Source organism: Marmota marmota, unplaced genomic scaffold, assembly GCF_001458135.2.
Source record: "Marmota marmota marmota unplaced genomic scaffold, marMar, whole genome shotgun sequence".
In the NCBI taxonomy this organism is placed as follows: domain Eukaryota; kingdom Metazoa; phylum Chordata; class Mammalia; order Rodentia; family Sciuridae; genus Marmota; species Marmota marmota.
Genome location: NW_026000229.1, coordinates 2,876,822 through 2,894,987, shown reverse-complemented (window position 1 = coordinate 2,894,987; position 18,166 = coordinate 2,876,822). Strand labels below are relative to the sequence as shown.

Genomic DNA, 18,166 nt, shown 5'->3' with positions numbered 1-18,166 from the left:
TGTAAATCAATGGATGTGTAACTGATGTGATTCTGCAATCTGTGTATGGGGTGAAGGTGGGAGTTCATAACCCACTTGAATCAAAGTGTGGAATATGATATGTCAAGAAATTTGTAATGTTTTGAACAACCCACAAGAAAAAAAAAAAAAAAAAAAAAAGAAAGTAAGATATTAGTATCTGCACCCGGTACTGTAGAGCTATTTTTCCTTCAGTTCTGTCCATGTTTGCTTCATGTATATTGGAGTTCTGATGTTTGATGCATATTGTTTATAACTGATGCATTTTCTTGGGGAATTGACTTCTTTATCATGTTGGCTTTTATAAGTTTTTGACTTAAAGCCCATTTTAGCTACCCCAGCTCCCTTTTGGTTACTATTTATATGGAATATCTTTTTCCATCCTTTCACTTTCAACCTATGTGAATTTCTTATAGCCAGTCTTTAGTTGAATTAGGATTTGTTTTAAGTAACTCTACCAGTTTGTGGATTTTGATTACAGAATTTAGTTCATTTACATTTAATGTAATTACTGATACAAAAGTTACATTTGTGTTTTGCTATTTGTTTCTGTATGTCTTATAGTTTTTTCCTCTGTCACTGCTTTCCTTTTGAGTTTAACTTATTTATTTTGTTTTTATTCTTATTTCAATTCTTTTTGTGTATATGCTTCAGATATTTTCTTTGTGCTTACAGTGTCAATTACACATAACATCCTTATACCAATCTAATTTGAATTGATACCAATTTAACTTAAATTGCATATAAAATTGTGCTGTAAATCTCTGTTGCTCCCCACTTTTGTGTTATTTACATTAACAATTACATTTTTATTCATTGCATGTCTATTAATATGGATTAATAATTATCTTCTCGTGGGGATCCAAGATGGCCACCTAGAGGGGTGCTGCAGTCTTTGTTGATCCATGACCTTGGATTCAAGCAGTGGGAAGACTGTTTCTCTGAGAGTTATTAGAGGACCTGCTGCTCCTGTGCAGGAATCCCGCCCACTGTGCCCATACAGGACCCCTAGTGGCTTGCCCACTCAGGATCCCTGGCCACAGTTTCCAAGCAGGATCCCTGGCATCAGTGCCTTTGACTGCCCACCCACATAGGAACACTGGCTGTTGCTCCTATGTGGACCCCATCTACCAACCTGGGGCTCCCTTGGTTGCCTTCATGTTGGGACACTGCAACCTCCATCATAGCCCCCTCTATGTGGTAGCCTGTACCTGAGGACACTAGAGAGGGTCTGGAAGCAACTGCTTGCCACAGCACTGAATGCCACTGAACTGCGTCTTAAAATACAGTTCCAACACCATCACCTGGCCCACCCCAATGCCCCATCTCTGAAAGTGGCTACCTCCGTCTTGGGACACCTTTGTGGCCTTCTGGGTTATTCTCACTACTGCCATTACAATCTTTAATTGGGGCAACTTCCAGCTTGGGACCCCGGCTGGAGCCTAGAAACAATATCAAGTTACCTCTAGCCCTTTCCCCACAGCCACTAACCTGGCACAGCACTTGCAGCTATGTGGCCAGTTTGTATCTCTCAAAGCCTGGTCCTAAACTGCCCGACACAAAAATAGCTCTCTAGGATAGGTGCACAGGCCCCAAAGTGCAGCCCACCAGACCTCGGAGAGAGAGGTTCCTGATTAGGAAGTAGAAAGGTAGGGGGTGAGTGAGAAACAGTTTAGAGACTAAATTAGAGACCAGGAATTGTGAGGTCCACAGGCAGTATAAGGAGATAAGGCCAGATACCCACAACACCTGAGTGGGCCCCAAAGGAGATCCTTGGGGTACAGTCTTCCAACTGGGACCAGCAAGTGCTATACCCCACTTCTAGGAGTTCCACCTCCAACACCAACCCTCCCACCGGAATAACCTTCACCATCCTGAGAGTGGAGATACCTGCAAACAACAGACAACCCCACCTACTGGATGAGAAGGAAAGCAGGAAAGACACTGAACTCCAACAGAAACAATTCTTTAATTTTCCTTTAAGATTCTTTTCTTTCTTTTTCTCTTTTCCCTCCCTCACATCCCCAACATTTGGGAAACCAACTACTTTTCATGCATTAGGCTACTGAGGATTGGGATGTCTGAATAGTATATTACAGTTGTGTTGTATATTCTTTTTTATTTTTACATTTCTTAATTTTTATGTTTATTTGTTTTTTGTACTCTATTATCTTCCCATTTACTTGTCTCCCACAAATCTCCTTTCTCCTGCTACTAGCCAACTCCTTTTGATTCCTCTTTCATGCTTCCTAAGATCTAATAACTCTATATCCTCACTTCCTACCTCCTTAACTTTTCATTTTACAACCCCCACTCTGTTCTCTCTTTGTCCACCATTTGAAACTGTAGACAATTTTGTAGACCTACTGTTTATATTGTAGCTAATAATTGAACTCACCATTTCTGCCTATTGCGACAAAACTTTAAACATCTTAATAGATGTTATTTGGTTTAAGGCTGTATATGGTTTGTATTGGGATCTGTTAATATTGATCTCCTCCTTAAAGGAGAGGTATTGGAACCCTGCAGGGAAGCCGTAAGTCTATAGGGTAAAAACTGTAACACCTCAGATCTGCAGTTCTAGGAGGGAAGACACATAAGCATCATGAAAAAACAAGGGAAGAAAGTGCCCCAAACAAACCAAGATACCACATTATTAGAATCCATGGCCAGTACAACAGAAGAAGTGACAGAAAAGGAATTCAGGATGTAAATAATTAAAATGTTCTGTGAATTAAAGGATGATATAAGAGAGCAAATACAGACAGCAAAAGATCATTTCAATAAAGCGCTACATAAGCAAATACAGGAAGCAAAAGATTACTTCAATAAGGAAACAGAGGTTCTGGAAAAAAGTGAACAGAAATCCTTGAAAAGAAGGAAATAATAATCCAAATTAAAAACTCAATAAAGAGCAGCACCAACAGATTAGATCACTTGGAAGACAGAACCACAGACAATGAAGACAAAATATATAATCTTAAAAATAAAGTTGACCACCCAGGGAAAATGGTAAGAAACCATTAGCAGAACATCCAAGAAATACGGGATAACATGAAATGACCAAATATAAGAATTATTGGGGTGCAGCCAATTTGGAAAGCAGTATGGAGATTCCTTGGAAAGCTGGGAATGGAACCACCATTTAACCCAGCTATTCCTCTTCTCAGACTACACCCCAAAGACCTAAAAACATCATACTACAGGGACACAGCCACATCAATGTTTATTGCAGCACAATTCACAATAGCTAAACTGTGGAACCAACCTAGATGCCTTTCAATGGATGAATGGATAAAAAAAATGTGGCGTATATACACAATGGAATATTACTCAGCACTAAAATATAAGATCATGGCATTTGCAGGGAAATGGATGGCATTAGAGCAAATTATGCTAAGTGAAGTTAGCCAATCCCAAAAAAACAAATGCTGAATATCTTCCCTGATATAAGGGGGGTGACTCAAAATGGGGAAGAGAGGAAGAGCATGGGAAGAAGATTACCTCTACATAGGGAAGAAGGGTGGGAGGAAAAGGAGGGAGAAAGGGAATTGCATGGATGGTGGAAGGAGACCCTGATTGTTATACAAAATACATGTATGAAGATGTGAGAAAAAAAAGAATAGTGTTACCCTAGATTAGGTAGAGAGAAGTGATGGGAGGGGAGGGGAGGGGTTGGGGAGATAGGAAGGATAGTAGAATGAAACAGACATTATTATTACTGTGTGCATATATGTGGATGCATGACTAATGTGATTCTGCAACCCTATACTCAGAAAAATGAGAAATTATATCCCATCTGATTCAAATGTATGATATGTCAAGGTCATCGTACTGTTATGTGTAACTAATTAAAACAACAACAACAAAAAGAATTATTGGGATGGAGGAAGGTCTAGAGTTACAAACCAAAGGAATGAAAAATCTATTCAATAAAATATTATCAGGAAATTTTCCAAACCTGAAAAATGAATTGGAAAATCAAATACAAGAGGACACCAAATGTACAAAATTACAACAAATCTACATCAAAGCACATTATGATGAAAGTGCCTAGCATACAGAACAAGAAGAGAATTTTAAAAGCACAGGAGAAAGGAATCAGATCACATATAGGGGAAAAGCAATTAGGATACCTGCAGATTTCTCAAACCAGAGCCTCAAGGCTAGAAGATCTTGGAATAACATATACCAAGCTCTGAAAGAAAATGGAAGCCAACCAAGAATCTGACATCCATCAAAATTAAGCTTCAGTTTTGATGATAAAATGAAAACCTTCCATGATAAACAAAAGTTAAAAGAATTAACAACTAGAAAGCCTGTACTATAGAACATCCTTGGCAAAATATTCCATGAGGAGGAAATGAAAACAACAATGAAAATGCAAATTGAAGAGAGGCATTACACTAAAGGAAAAAACCAATCAAAGGAGAAACCAAGTCAAGTTAAAAACCAAAAATAAACAAAAATTACCAGGAATACAAAGCTTGTTTCAATAAAAACCATGAATGTTAATGGCCTAAACTCATCAATCAAAAGACATAGACTGGCAGATTGGATTTAAAAAAATAGTCCCAACAATATGCTGCCTTCAAGAGACTGATAGGAAAATTCATCCACAGACTGAAGGTAAAAGGTTGGGTAAAAATATAACACTCACATGGACTGTGTAAACAAGCAGGGGTTTCCATCCTCAGATCAGATAAAATAGACTTCAAGCCAAAGTTAGTCAAAAGAGATAAAGAAGGTCATTTCATACTGCTTAAGGGAAACATATCAACAAGACATAAATATTATAAATATATATGCCCCAAACAATGGAGCATCTGCATTTATGAAACAAACTCTTCTCAAGTTCAAGAGTTAAATAGAGAAGAACACAATAATACTGGGTGACTTTAACACACCTCTCTCACCACTCTCTCTCTCCACTCTCTCCCCACTGGATAGCTTCTAAACAAAAGCTAAACAAACAAACAAAAAACTATAGAACTCAATAATACAATCAATAATTTAGACCTAACAGACATATGTAGAATATTTTATCCATCAATGAGTGAATATACTTTCTTCTCAGCAGCACATGGATCCTTCTCTAATTCAGACCATATATTATGCCACCAAGTACTCTTAGCAAATACAAAAAAGATACAGATACTACCCTGCATTCTATCAGATCATAATGGAATAAAATTAGAAATCAATGGTAAAATAAAAAAAGAAGCTACTCCAATACCTGGAGACTAAATAATACGCTATTGAATGATGCACAGATTGCAGAAGACATCAGAGACGATATTAAAAAATTCTTAGAGGTAAATGAGAACACTTGATACAACATATCAAAATCTCTGGGGACTGGGGTTGTGGCTCAGCAGTAGAGCACTCGCTTAGCACATGTGATGCCCTGGGTTCAATCCTCAGCACGACATAAATATAAATAAATAAAATAATAAAGGTACAACTAAACTACAACTACAACTAAAAAATAAATACTTTAAAAAAATTCTGGGACACCATGAAGGCAGTACTAAGAAAAGTTCATTGCATGGAGTTCATTCCTTAAAAGAATAAAAAGTCAACAAATAAATGACCTAACATTATATTTCAAAGCCCTAGAAAAAGAAGAACAAATCAACACCCAAATTACTAGAAGACAGGAAATGATTAAAATCAGAGCTGAAATAAATGAAATTGAAGCAAAAGAAACAATTGAAAAAATTGACAAAACGAGAAGTTGGTTCTTTGAAAAAATAAATAAAATTAATAAACCTTTAGCCATGCTAATGAAGAGAAAGAGAGAGAAAACTCAAATCACTAACATATGTGATGAAAAAGGAAATATTATGATGGACACTCAGAAATACAGAAGATAATTACCAACCATTTTGAAAATTTGTACTTCAATAAAACAGTAAATATCGAAGACTCAACAAATTTCTTGAGTCATGTGATTTACCCAAACTGAATCAGAACAATATACACAAGTTAAACAGATCCATTTCAAGCAATAAAATAGAAGATGCCATCTAAACCCTACCAACCAAGAAAAGCCCAGGACCAGGTGGATTCACAGCTGAGTTCTATAAGACCTTCATGGAAGAACTAATACCAATGCTCCTCAAATTATTCCATAAAATAGAAAAAGAGGGAACACTTCCAAACTCATTCTATGAGGCCAATATCACCCTGATTCCAAAACCAGACAAAGACACATCAAGCAAAGTTAAGACCAATATCTCTAATGAACATATATGCAAAAATTCTCAATAAAATTCTGGCATATTGATTACAAAAGTATATTAAAAAGATAGTGCACCACGATTAAGTGGGGTTCATCCCGGGGACACAAGGTTGGTTCAACATATGGAAATCAATAAATGTAATTCATCACATCAATAGACTTAATGATAAGAATCATATGATCATCTCAATAGATGCAGAAAAAGCATTTGATAAAATACAGCATCCCTTCATGTCCAAAACACTAGAAAAATTAGGGATAATAGGAACATACCTCTACATTGTAAAAACTATCTATGCTAAGTCCCAGGCTAACATCATTCTAAATGGAGAAAAATTGAAAGCATTCCCTCTAAAAACTGGAACAAAACAGGGTTGCCCTCTTTCACCTCTTCTATTCAACATAGTCCTTGAAACTCTAGCCAGAGCAATTAGACAGATGAAAGAAATTAAAGGGATATGAATAGGAAAAGAAGAACTCAAAGTATCACTTTTTGCTGACAATATAATTCTATACTTAGAGGATCCAAAAAACTCCACCAGAAAACTTCTAGAACTAATAAATGAATTCAGTAAAAATAGTAAGATATAAAATCAACACCCATAAATCAAATGCATTTCTGTACATCAGTGATGAATCCTCTGAAAGAGAAATTAGGATAACTACCCCATTTACAATAGCCTCAAAAATACAAAAACAAAAACATAAAAAAACCCTTGGGAATCAACTTAACAAAAGTGGTGAAAGACCACTATAATGAAAACTACAGCACACTAAAGAAAGAAATTAAATAAGACCTTAGAAGATGGAAAGATCTCCCTGTTCTTGGATAGGCAGAATTAATATTGTTAAAATGACCATAATACCAAAAGCACTCTACAGATTTAATGCAATTCCAATCAAAATTCCAATGACATTCCTTAAAGAAATAGAAAAAGCAATGAAATTTATTTGAAAACATAAGTGACCCAGAGTAGCCAAAGCAATCTGTAGCAAGAAGAGTGAAGCAGGTGGCATCACAAATCCAGACCTTAAAGTATACTACAGAGCAATAGTAACAAAAAAAACAGCATGGTATTGGCACCATAACAGACATGAAGACCAATGGAACAGAATAGAAGACCCAGAGTCAAACCCACATAAATATAGTTATATTATACTAGACAGAGATGCCAAAAACATACATTGGAGGAAAGATAGCCTTTTCAACAAATTGTGCTGGGAAAACTGGAAACCCATATGTAGCAGAATGAAATTTAACCCCTCTCATCCTGCATGAAATTCAACTCAAAGTGTATCTAGAACCTAAGCATTAGACCAGAAAAGCCCTGTGCCTACTAGAAGAAAATATAAGGCTCGACTTTACAACATGTTGGTTTAGGAACCAACTTCCTCAAGAAGACTCCTAAAGTGCAGAAAATAAAATCAAGAATCAATAAACGGGATTTTATTGAACTAAAAAGCTTCTTCACAGCAAAGGAAATAATCAAGAGTGTGAAGAGAGAGCTGCAGAATGGGAGAAAATCATTGCCATCTATACCTCAGAAAGAACATTAATCTCCAGGATATATAAAGAACTCAAAACTTAACCCCCTCCCCACTGCCAAAAAAAAAAATAATAACCCAATCAGCAAATGGGCAAAGGAACCAAACAGACACATCACAGAAGAAGAAATATGATCAGTTAACAAATACATGAAAAAAATGGTCAACATTTCTAGCAATTAGAGAAACGCAAATTAAAACTACACTGAGATTTCATTGCACTCCAGTCAGAATGGCAATTATCAAGCATACGCATAACAATAAATGTTGGTGAGGATGTGGGGAAAAATCACGCTCATACATTGCTGGTGGGACTGCAAATTGGTGCAATCACTCTGGAAAGCAGTATGGAGAGTCCTCAGAAAATGTGGAAAGGAACCACCATTTGACTCAGTTATCCTACTCCTCAGTATATACCCAAAGGACTTAAAAGCAGCATACTACATGACATAGCCATAACAATGTTTATAGAAACTTAATTCACAATAGCTAAGCTGTGGAACCAATTTAGGTGCCCTGCAACTGATGAATGGGTAAAGAAAATGTGATATATATATATATATATATATATATATATATATACACACATATATATATATATACACACACACAATGGAATATTATTCAACCATAAAGAAGAATAAAATTAAAGCATTTGCCAATAAATGGATGGAACTGGAGACTATCATGCTAAGTGAAATAAGCCAGTCCCCAAATACCAGAGGCCAAATGTTTTCTCTGATGTGCAGATGCTAACACACAATAATGGGCCTGGAGAGGGAAGAATAGAAGTTCAGTGGGCTAAGCAAAGGGGAATGAAGGGAAGGGAGGGGAGGTGGAATAGGAAAGACAGTAGAATGAATCAGACATAACTCTCCTATGCTCATATAGGAATACATCTACCAGTGAAACTCCACATCATGTACAACCACAAGAATGGGATCCTCATTCGAATAAGTTGTACTCCATGTGTTTTATATGTCAAAATATACTCTATTTACATGTATGTCTAAAAAGAACAAATAAAAAAGAGTGTTATTTCCTCCTCTTTTATCAGCAAAAAGACTTTTTGGTATATTTTAATCCTAAGGTTGTCATAAGAGTCAGCAATATCATGGAGTTCATGGCCATCACCTGCTCTGTGTCACTGTCCTGAACACTACACCTCTCACTTCTAGAGTGGACAGTGGGAAGGATGGCTCTGCCCAACAACTGTGATAAACCCTCTCCTAAGAGGGCAAGAGCTAGTGGAGAGATGACCAGAGGGAGGGAATTCTACTGTGAAGAGGTGCTCAACAAAGCTTGAAGAGCAGGCAAGTGGAAGATGTGGACCCTGTGCTCAGCAAGGCCATGGGCCAGGCCAAAATGTGGGACATATATGCCCAACTCCTTGGGTTTTTTGGGCAGAGTTTGTTGTTTGGCTGGAACGCTAAACCATAGCCATGTCCTAGATCTTGCACATGCCCTGGACTCACCCGTTTAATCCTCACAGTAACTGTGTGAAGTAGTGACCATTGGTCTTCTCCCGTACAGGTGAGTAGATGGGGACATGTGGGGTTAGTGTCTTGTCCAGCATCCACAGTGAGGAAACTGTGGCTTAGGCTAGGGGCCCATGCATGTCTCAGTGTGTAGGCTATGCGCTGGGAAGACACAGGTCACAGCCCATCAGAGCCAAGAATACCATGGGTGTAGTTCCCCATGGAGCTCTGCATGGCTTATGCCACCTCTCCTCTGCGCTCAGCTCTCTGCCTTCCTGCCTGCTCTTGGGTTTCCTTAGGGAAGCTTGGAGACATCCTTTGGAAAGTGTGTTGATGTGAGTTTGGTTGCCACACAGATCAGAGTAGAGATATCACTTTCCATTTTGTCTTACATTACCATGCCCTTCCCTGTATGTTTTTGTCCCCCATAACTCAGAAATGTAGATGCCAATGAGATCACCTTGCTTCCTTCCTGTTTTACTGTGCACTGTGTGGTGGGGGCTTATCCTGAAGAAGAGTGTACAGAGGTTGCTTCCAAGCAGCTCAGCTGTGGACATCACTTTCCTTTCTGTGCTAAACTGAACTTAAAAAGCCTATCTCAGCTCAGACAGAATGATGATGAGAGTCTCAGAGGCTCTGATTGTATTCAGGTAAGAAATCGCAGTCTTCTTCCAAGCCTTCTGAAAATTGCACATAAATGGGTAATAGCTTCCTGCTCGTGTTTCTTCCTCACCTGGCTGTGTTCCAGGTGGCCACTTTTGGGGCAAACTCAGCTATGCTTTTGTCTGCTGGTTTGCTTTTCTTTCCTGAGAAGGTAGGTTGGGACAATGAAGTGTGTGTGTGTGTGTGTGTGTGTGTGTGTGTGCGTGAGAGAGAGAGAGAGAGAGAGAGAGAGAGAGAGAGAGAGATGTGTGTGTGTGTGTGAAACCTCATTGTTCTCCCTGACCGGCAGAGAAGAATGGGGGGTCATGTTGGCTGTGACTGCTGCTTGACTGATCCGTCAAGGCCTCTTTGTGGTCATCTGCATGGAGGGCTCCCTGCCTAGCACCACCTCTCAGATGCATTGCCTCCTGGTGGGAAGGAAGGGCTGAAGACTGGTATCAGGAACTGGGCACATGCTGCTCTGCCCTTAGCAGCTGGGGGCCCACCCAGGGTCTGACTTCTTTGAATTATATTTGCTCCTTTTCAAATGGAGAGAAAATTATCTACCTTTAGAGTTATCATGAGGGGTAAATGAGATCATAAGGTGATAGGCACAGATCCTGGATGCAGAAAGCATTCACTTTAATGATCCATGGTTGTTATTAATCCTTATCAAACAGAATCCTAGCAATAATGAGGGGGGGAGAATCCCCTTTCTTTCTAGGACACTTTAGGGATACCGTCAGGCAATGGGGATGTGAAGAGCTGGCCCCAGATGGAAACATGTCTCTGTTTTCTGCAGCCTATCCCCTGCTCTGGTTATGGCAGGGCTCCTCAGCTGCTTCCAAACAGCCCAGCTGTGGTGCAGGCTCTGGGGCAGGGAGGGTCTCGTGGCTCAGCTTGGTTTTCACATACTTGGTCCCCACACATGCATTGGGGTCCTTCCCTGACCTGGTCTCACAGGGCTACTGACTGCCTTCCAACCCTCTGCCTTCTGCTGATTTTTCCTGGTCCCACTTGCAGGCTGGCCCTGGGTGTAGCTCCACATGGAGCTCTGCATGGCTTATGCCACCTCTCCTCTGCACTCATCCCTCTGCCTTCCTGCCTGCTCTTGGGTTTCCTCAGGGAAGCTTGGAGACATCTTTTGGAAAGTGCATGGATGTGAGTTTGGTTGCCACACAGATTAGAGATAGCACTTTTCATTTTGTGTTACCAGCTCTGTGTCCCACTGCCAAGGAGAGCTGACCTCAGCCATGGCCGTGTCTGTGGTGCCTACACGCCACAGGGCTTGAGAGAGACTGAGAGCAAATCTCTTCCTCTGCCTCTGACACCCAGCCTCCACCTCCCCAAACTGTCCATTCTCATTTCTGGTCTTTAAAAATGTAAATTCTCACAGAAGTGTTAATATATGAGGTGCTTCATATCTGCAACAGTTTTAGTTACTTTTCTTCCTCAGTAATATTGCAGAAAGCAGCATAGGGTTGTCAAGTATTTGGATCTAGAAAGAACTGGAAGGTCTGGAGACGAGGAAACTGTTGAAGGTGAGTTGTGGCAGAGGTATGGGAAACAAGCTGAATCTCTCAGTCTGGCATGAACTTGTCTCCCTAATTTTCATGGCAGCAGGATTCCTTGACAGTGGTGGGGTTGGATCATATCCATTATTCTAGCTCTTTAAAACTTATTGCTTGAGGATTTAAACCTTAGCTAATATCAGGACTGGCAGCAATAAAAATTTGTTCTTGCCTGTAACCGAAAGTTACAGTATTAGACAGTCTTTCTTCCAGCAAGAGGATGGTGGTCCAAGAAAATTCTAGACCCATGACTCTACTTTTAAGAATCAATCCTAAGGAAATAGGCAGAGGCACACACAAACTTAAATACCAGTACTCTCGGCATTTGTTACTTACTTCAATAAAAACCCAGAAATCTCCTAGATCTCCATCAATAGATGGACTGTCAAGCTTAATGCGGCAATTCATATAATGGAATATGATGATCAACACTAAAATTATGTTGTACAAGAACAGTAAATAACACAGGAAATGCTAATGAGATGGCTAAGTTGAAAAATCTGAAGAAAAACACCTTATGTGTGAGAATGTGTGTCCGTACATGCATAGATCCATAGGTACACCTGACTTAGAAAAATATTCACTATATGTAGGAAAAAAAAACAACAACAACAACAACCCTGAAAGCAAGTTCTTTAAATGTTAGCTTTGGGTGTCTCTGGAAAATGGGATTACATACAATTTTTAATTTGTTATCCTCTTTTTGAATTTCCAAATTATTCAAAATAAATATTGCCTGCTTATAAGTTTATGGGCATGGGTGAATTTTGCAAATGCATGTACAGAGTTTGTTGAGACATGAGGGAGCCAGACACTGTTGAAATTTATGAAACCACACAGATGTGAAGTCAGAAAAATGTCAAGGGGATTTCTTTTTTCAGAAGAGAAAAGGTCAGGAATAATATAGATCTCATCACTACTTTCTCCCTTAATTATGCCAAAGGAAACAGGCCAGGCTTTCAGCTCTGTGGACTGTAGTTTTTATTGCCAAGCTATGAAATGTGTATTCTGGGTCATCCTGAGTCTCCTCTATGCTAAGTTTGTGTTCCAGGATGCATGTCAGGGATCCTGCCGAGTAACAGGACTTAAAGGGGTTCCTCTGTTCTCCCCTCTTTGGGAAGAAGAATGAATTTGAGACAGTGAGAAACACTATCAGGGTGGTGTCAAGTTTAAATTTTGAATGGCCTGAAGTCTCTTGGGAAATTTCCTGGTGAAACTCATTTTATTTTTGGCTTTTTAGAAAAATAATATAACTATATAAAATAGTTTAGAAACCATTTCATAATGCTCAACTACAATCATAAAATACTGTGTGTTACAAAGTGCAACAGCATATTAAGCAATAATGAAATCAGCTATATGTGGCCACTGCAGAGAGGATAAAATGGACTTTGGACCCTTCCCCCATTTCCAAATTTCCTCCTTAATGGCAAGAAGGCAAATCCTGTGCGTTGTGTAACATGGTGTTGCCCTGTACTGTTCTGAGACCCTCAAGGTTAGGCTTTCCAAGGAACCTGCACTGCACTAACCACTCTTCAGAGGGACAATGTTGATTCTAAGAACATTGTAATGGCTTAGAAAACTGTTTTGTTCGAGTCAAAAAAAAAGTTATTCTCAGCCAAATAAGTTATGATTACTGGGTTTTAAACCATCCATTATTAAATATTTATTAAGAACCTATATTCAATCGGGTACTACTTATGGTGGATAAAAACAACATGGCGGCCATTCATAAGGAACTCACAGTCTAATGAAAATAATTGCATCAGTAATCAAACTCATTCTTTTACATTTACATCTTATTTAATGCATCAAAGCTGATGGGTGTGTGCATGTGTGTGTGTGTGTGTGTGTGGTTTTCTTTAAATCTGTATGACACAGTTGAGGAAATGGAAGCATAGGGTAGTTAAATAATATGATCAAGGTCTTCGAAATAGTGGGCTTTCCCAGTAATACCATGCAATAAACCATTCCTGGGAGCAACAGAAAATACCTAGATATTTGTTGACTCATTGAGACATTTTCCTATAGATACCTGAAGCCCTTCTAGATTTACAATTATGAGAGTTTGGAGGAGTAGACTCAACTAATTGCATAAGCCAGTTTGAGCTGTTAAAAATACTCTAATTATTAAATTTCTTGAGAAAAATTCTTCTACCTACCTTTCTTCCTTCATCTGCCCAAATCAAGGCATCTACTCTATGCCTTTGTCCCTTCGCATTCCCCTTACTGGCTAGGAAGGCCCCTGCGGAGAGAGTTCTCTGTCATCTGTGTTCTCCATTGAAAGTGGCCAAAGGCAGCCCAGACATAGTGCCAAGGGGACTCATGCTGACCTCGAATAGACTCCATTTCTGTCTTCCTGGAGACATGGTGGGTGCTGTTAGTCACAGCTCAGTGGCCTGGTGTTCACTCATCCACAAAACCAGAGTCTTACTGTCTGTCACCAATGAATGCTTGAATGAGAAAAATAGTGGAAATATTATTTTTCTTAGAATTCCTTCCTTGTGCATTTATGATCCAAAGGAATGACTGTTATTTCTCTATGTGAGTGATTCATGGCACCCACAGCATCTTTATATCATCTGGGCTATTTAAGAAAGGTAGTATATCAGTGTATAAAGTAACATATTTCCAATGATTAGGAGTGAAAATGATTTCTACAAGTTCTCATAAAACATCATGTGTCCTTTAATGAGAACAACCATATATTGGTGGTGCACTTGCATCTGGACAATCATTTCCCTTTCACAAAGCTCCTTATCTGGATAATAACATTTTTGGCAGCCTTTCTTTGAGTAGACAGGCCAGTGTAGCAGGGGGGCATCCTCCCAGGGCTTTGCCTCGGTTGTGACTGCTGCCCAATGGGAGTCTCCTCCATGCCACTCTGGCTACCATTTTATTTCTACCAGTTGGCCCTGACTTCTGCTACTTGGTCTTCCAGTAGAAGCCATTAGGACATTTTCACGTGAATGTGTTGTGATCTCTGGAGATAGAATTATCTGCATATAAATGGGTCCATCGGTTTGAATGCTTGTATTGATGGAAAGCTCTGCATGGAAAGTTCAATGCTAACATTAACCTGAAAGTGTGAATCCCATAGCATCTGGTCTCCTGAGAGAGTTTCTGCTTTTTTTTTTTTTTTTTTTTTTTTTTTTTTTTTTGCATTTTGGTTAGACTGGAGAAAAAGGTAAAATTCTAATTGTCTCTCCTAAACTCTAGATTTTTACAATTCAGATAGAACTTTTGGGTCAAAATTCCATGTACAATTTATTGCTGAATCTTGGGCAGATTTTTGGTTGGATCTTGCTCCCTGTTATTGGGGACACCTCCATTGTTTTGTGCTGCTGATTCTGGTTCCTTTCCTGTCTTTTTCAGGTCCCCATCTCCTTTTCTTCAGTTCTTCAGCTCCAGTTCTAAAGACCCCTGCATTACAGAAAATACTCCATTGCTGCATAATTCCTCACAAGACAGAGGGTGAGATTTTTGTTTTTCTTCTTAAGAATGTAAGAACTCTTTGGGCAATGTCCATGGCACTTATGGTGGAGAATTTCTTCCTGAGCTATAACTTTTTACTTGACATTTGATCTCTATCAGATCCTTGATGCATCATTGTAATGGATGTTCATCATGCTGGTGGTTATATCTGTGGCTTAGGAATTCCCAAATGCCCTTAAGCATAACCTTACAATGATTAGTGAGCCCATGTGAGACTGGGGTTTCTCAGCCAGGAGTGAGGTTGGCATTGTCTGGAGACATTTTTGTTTATCACACTGGTAGCTGGGGTGCTGTTGGCATTGAAGGGCAGAGGTCAGAGACGCTGCTCAACATTCTCTAATGCACAGGGAACCCTCCCACACCGTCCCACCAGCCCAAATGTCAATAGTAATGAAGTTGAGAAACCCTGTAGGTAAGATTCACAAGAAAGTTTCATTCCTGCTAGTCAGAAGGTCTTTTCTGAGGCAAACCTGGGTAGCTGTGGAATTGTCTGAGCAGAGCTAACCTGGAGGATAATTTGCAGAGACACTTCCTCTAGGATGAGGGCTTGGCTAGGTCTTCAGTTTTTTCTGCAAACAATTTTCAGAAATCCTGAGACACTTCTTGGTGTTCCCTGGCTCCCTATACATCTTGTTACACAGTATGCCCCCTGCTGCCAGCCCCTCAGTGATAGATGGGTGGTGGGCATTTCTACTGACCCATCTGCTTAAAGCTTCCCTTTGGGGGAGGGGTGGGATAACTCTTGTCTCTGTCTCTCCTAATCCATATCTTTGAAAAACAAACACTTCATACATCTCTTTCTTTAATGCTTTCTCTTGAATTATCCAGTAAACTGCTAAGGCCTGAGACATTTTAGAATTTATAATTCACTGGAAAACCAATGAGGTGGAAGCCTTCGTCTGGAGCATGTTGGACACAGAGACATGCTCTGGGGTGTTAACTGGGCCTCACATCAGAGGCCAGAACATGGGTCAGCTTTGCTTACAGCTTTTGCATGAAGCTCATTAAAGTATTGGTTGTGGGAAGGTCTTTTTGCTGCTTTACTTTTACTCAATATTGTGGCAGTTTTGATCAAGATAACATCCATTGATTTACATATTTTCAGAAATAAATGTGTCCTTTTCAGCATATTGAGGGCAGGAATGTTCAGTGGTACAGGGTCAGAGTTTGCTCTGCATTGGCACTGACCAACATGGTGGCTTCTCATCAAACATGGTTATTCAAATTAAAATGAATTAAGTTGAAACAAAATTAAAATTTCAATTCTTCAAGTGTCCAACAGCAATTGGCTACTGGCCTAGGCAAACAGAGAATGTTTCCATCTCCGCAGAAAGTTCTAGTGCACACCACCACTTTAGAAAGCACTGACATTGGGCTGGGGTTGTAGCTCAGAGGTCGAGAGTACACCTAGCATGCATGAGGCACTAGGTTAGATCCTCAGCACCACATAAAGTAAAATAAAGACATTGTGTCCATCTATAACTAATATATATATTTTTTAAGAAAGCACTGAAATTAACTTGCTTTGTTTTTTCCATTTATAAGAAAGCACTTTCTTAGTTCCAGTTTTGTTACAGTTGTGTTTCTTCAGCAGTTAAGAGGAGAGAGAAATTATTTTTCACATACCTGAGCATTGTCTAATCATAAAATTGACAGAAAAGATTAACAATTTTCAGTCATTTGTTATCTCACTACATATTGATTTTACACAATCTAATTTTCATCTTGGGGCTTCTCCTTTTGAATATGATTTTTTTTTCTTGTGAACCAGTTCTAAAGCCCTGATACATATTCAGTAAAATCATAATACTCTGTTAAGTTAGCTGGGTTTGAGCATCCTCACTTTTTTCTAACATGTAACAACAGATTGCAGCTGTCATTAATGGTGATGCTATGATCTCATGTGTATTCTCTGCAATGCATGAACATCTTGGCATTTGGTACAGCCTCTTGAGAGTCAGGTGCACTTGTACAGAGGGAATTGTTCAGAAGACCAGGGATTCAACCAATTTATGTAAATGGATGTGAGCACCTATAATTTTGTAACAAGTTCCCCTTGGTTTGTCTTTCTAAACATAGACCCCATTCATGGACCTGTCTAGCCAATACTGATGTTGCTCATTCCTGCTCATATTGCCTTGGATGTTGTGTGGGAAATCCAGGTAGACTACTTGCCCCACAGCTTCATTCCAGAAAGATATACACAGAGGAGGAAAAGCTTACACCACTCAACTCTGCTTCAGGACAAGTATAATGGATCTAGGTATTGAGAGATCAAGCCCATTCAGAGAGAGACAAATATTGAAACAAGTGGGAACTGGTCTGAGCCAGTAACAACTGTATTAGAAGATTCCCCAAATCAAAAAAGACTGATATTTCTTGAAGGTCCGCAATTCATTTTGAAGGCCTGAGTGATTCCTGGAGATTCCCAGTGTCCTGTGATGCCAAGAGACCCATTCCTTCCACCAAAGTGAGCGAGTGCCTCACGTCTTGATTCTTTTGAAGATCAGGGTTGGTTCTATGACATTTCACACCTCACCACTGAGAGGAAATCTTGCTTTGCTGATGCAATTTCAGAATAAATAACCACATTGTGCTGAGAAAGTTTCTCCCAAGTTTCCAACCCCCTCTCTGGCACTAACCTATGCCTTCATTCCCCAAATAATTGTGTTCAATTGAACTGAAGTTGAGGGACATGGGTAGTGAAGTTGGATTGGCACCTGGTGGGAGCTTTGGAAATGGATGATGAATACTGCCATGAAGTAAGGAGAGAAAGTGGGGAAGGACTAGAACTCTTGTTATCATCATTGCAGAAGGATTGGATCCTACACCTCACTTCCTGTCCTAAACAGACCCAGCATTATTTTATGTAAATAACATGACTTTCTGAGTGTTTTGGGGTACAGCTAGTTTCTTTTGATCCTTTCTGTGTTTTTTGTTGGCTGTTTTGTTTTGCTTTTTCTCCAGAGCACTTGGGTCTAGAAAAGATTTTGAGTTCTATGCTGGTAAAGAGGCTCTGAGGCAGCCTTTGCAGTTAAAACTAATACGTACTTTTGAACTAAATATCCAGGACATTGAATTGACTTTATCATTTTGAACACACACACACACACACACACACACACAAAAAAAAAATAAAGCAATGCAAAGCAAAAATAACTACCAAGCTCTCG

The 18,166-nt window shown here is 39.3% G+C and overlaps 1 protein-coding gene across 1 annotated transcript in view; it reads left to right on the top strand.

The window, feature by feature from the left end:
* Oca2 (OCA2 melanosomal transmembrane protein) overlaps positions 1-18,166 on the top strand; it is a 329,902-nt gene that overhangs the window by 71,853 nt on the left and 239,883 nt on the right. Inside the window, exon 3 of the mRNA XM_015480040.2 lies at positions 14,874-14,972. Coding sequence (XP_015335526.1) covers positions 14,874-14,972 — 99 coding nt within the window. The remainder of the gene's footprint in view (positions 1-14,873; positions 14,973-18,166) is intronic.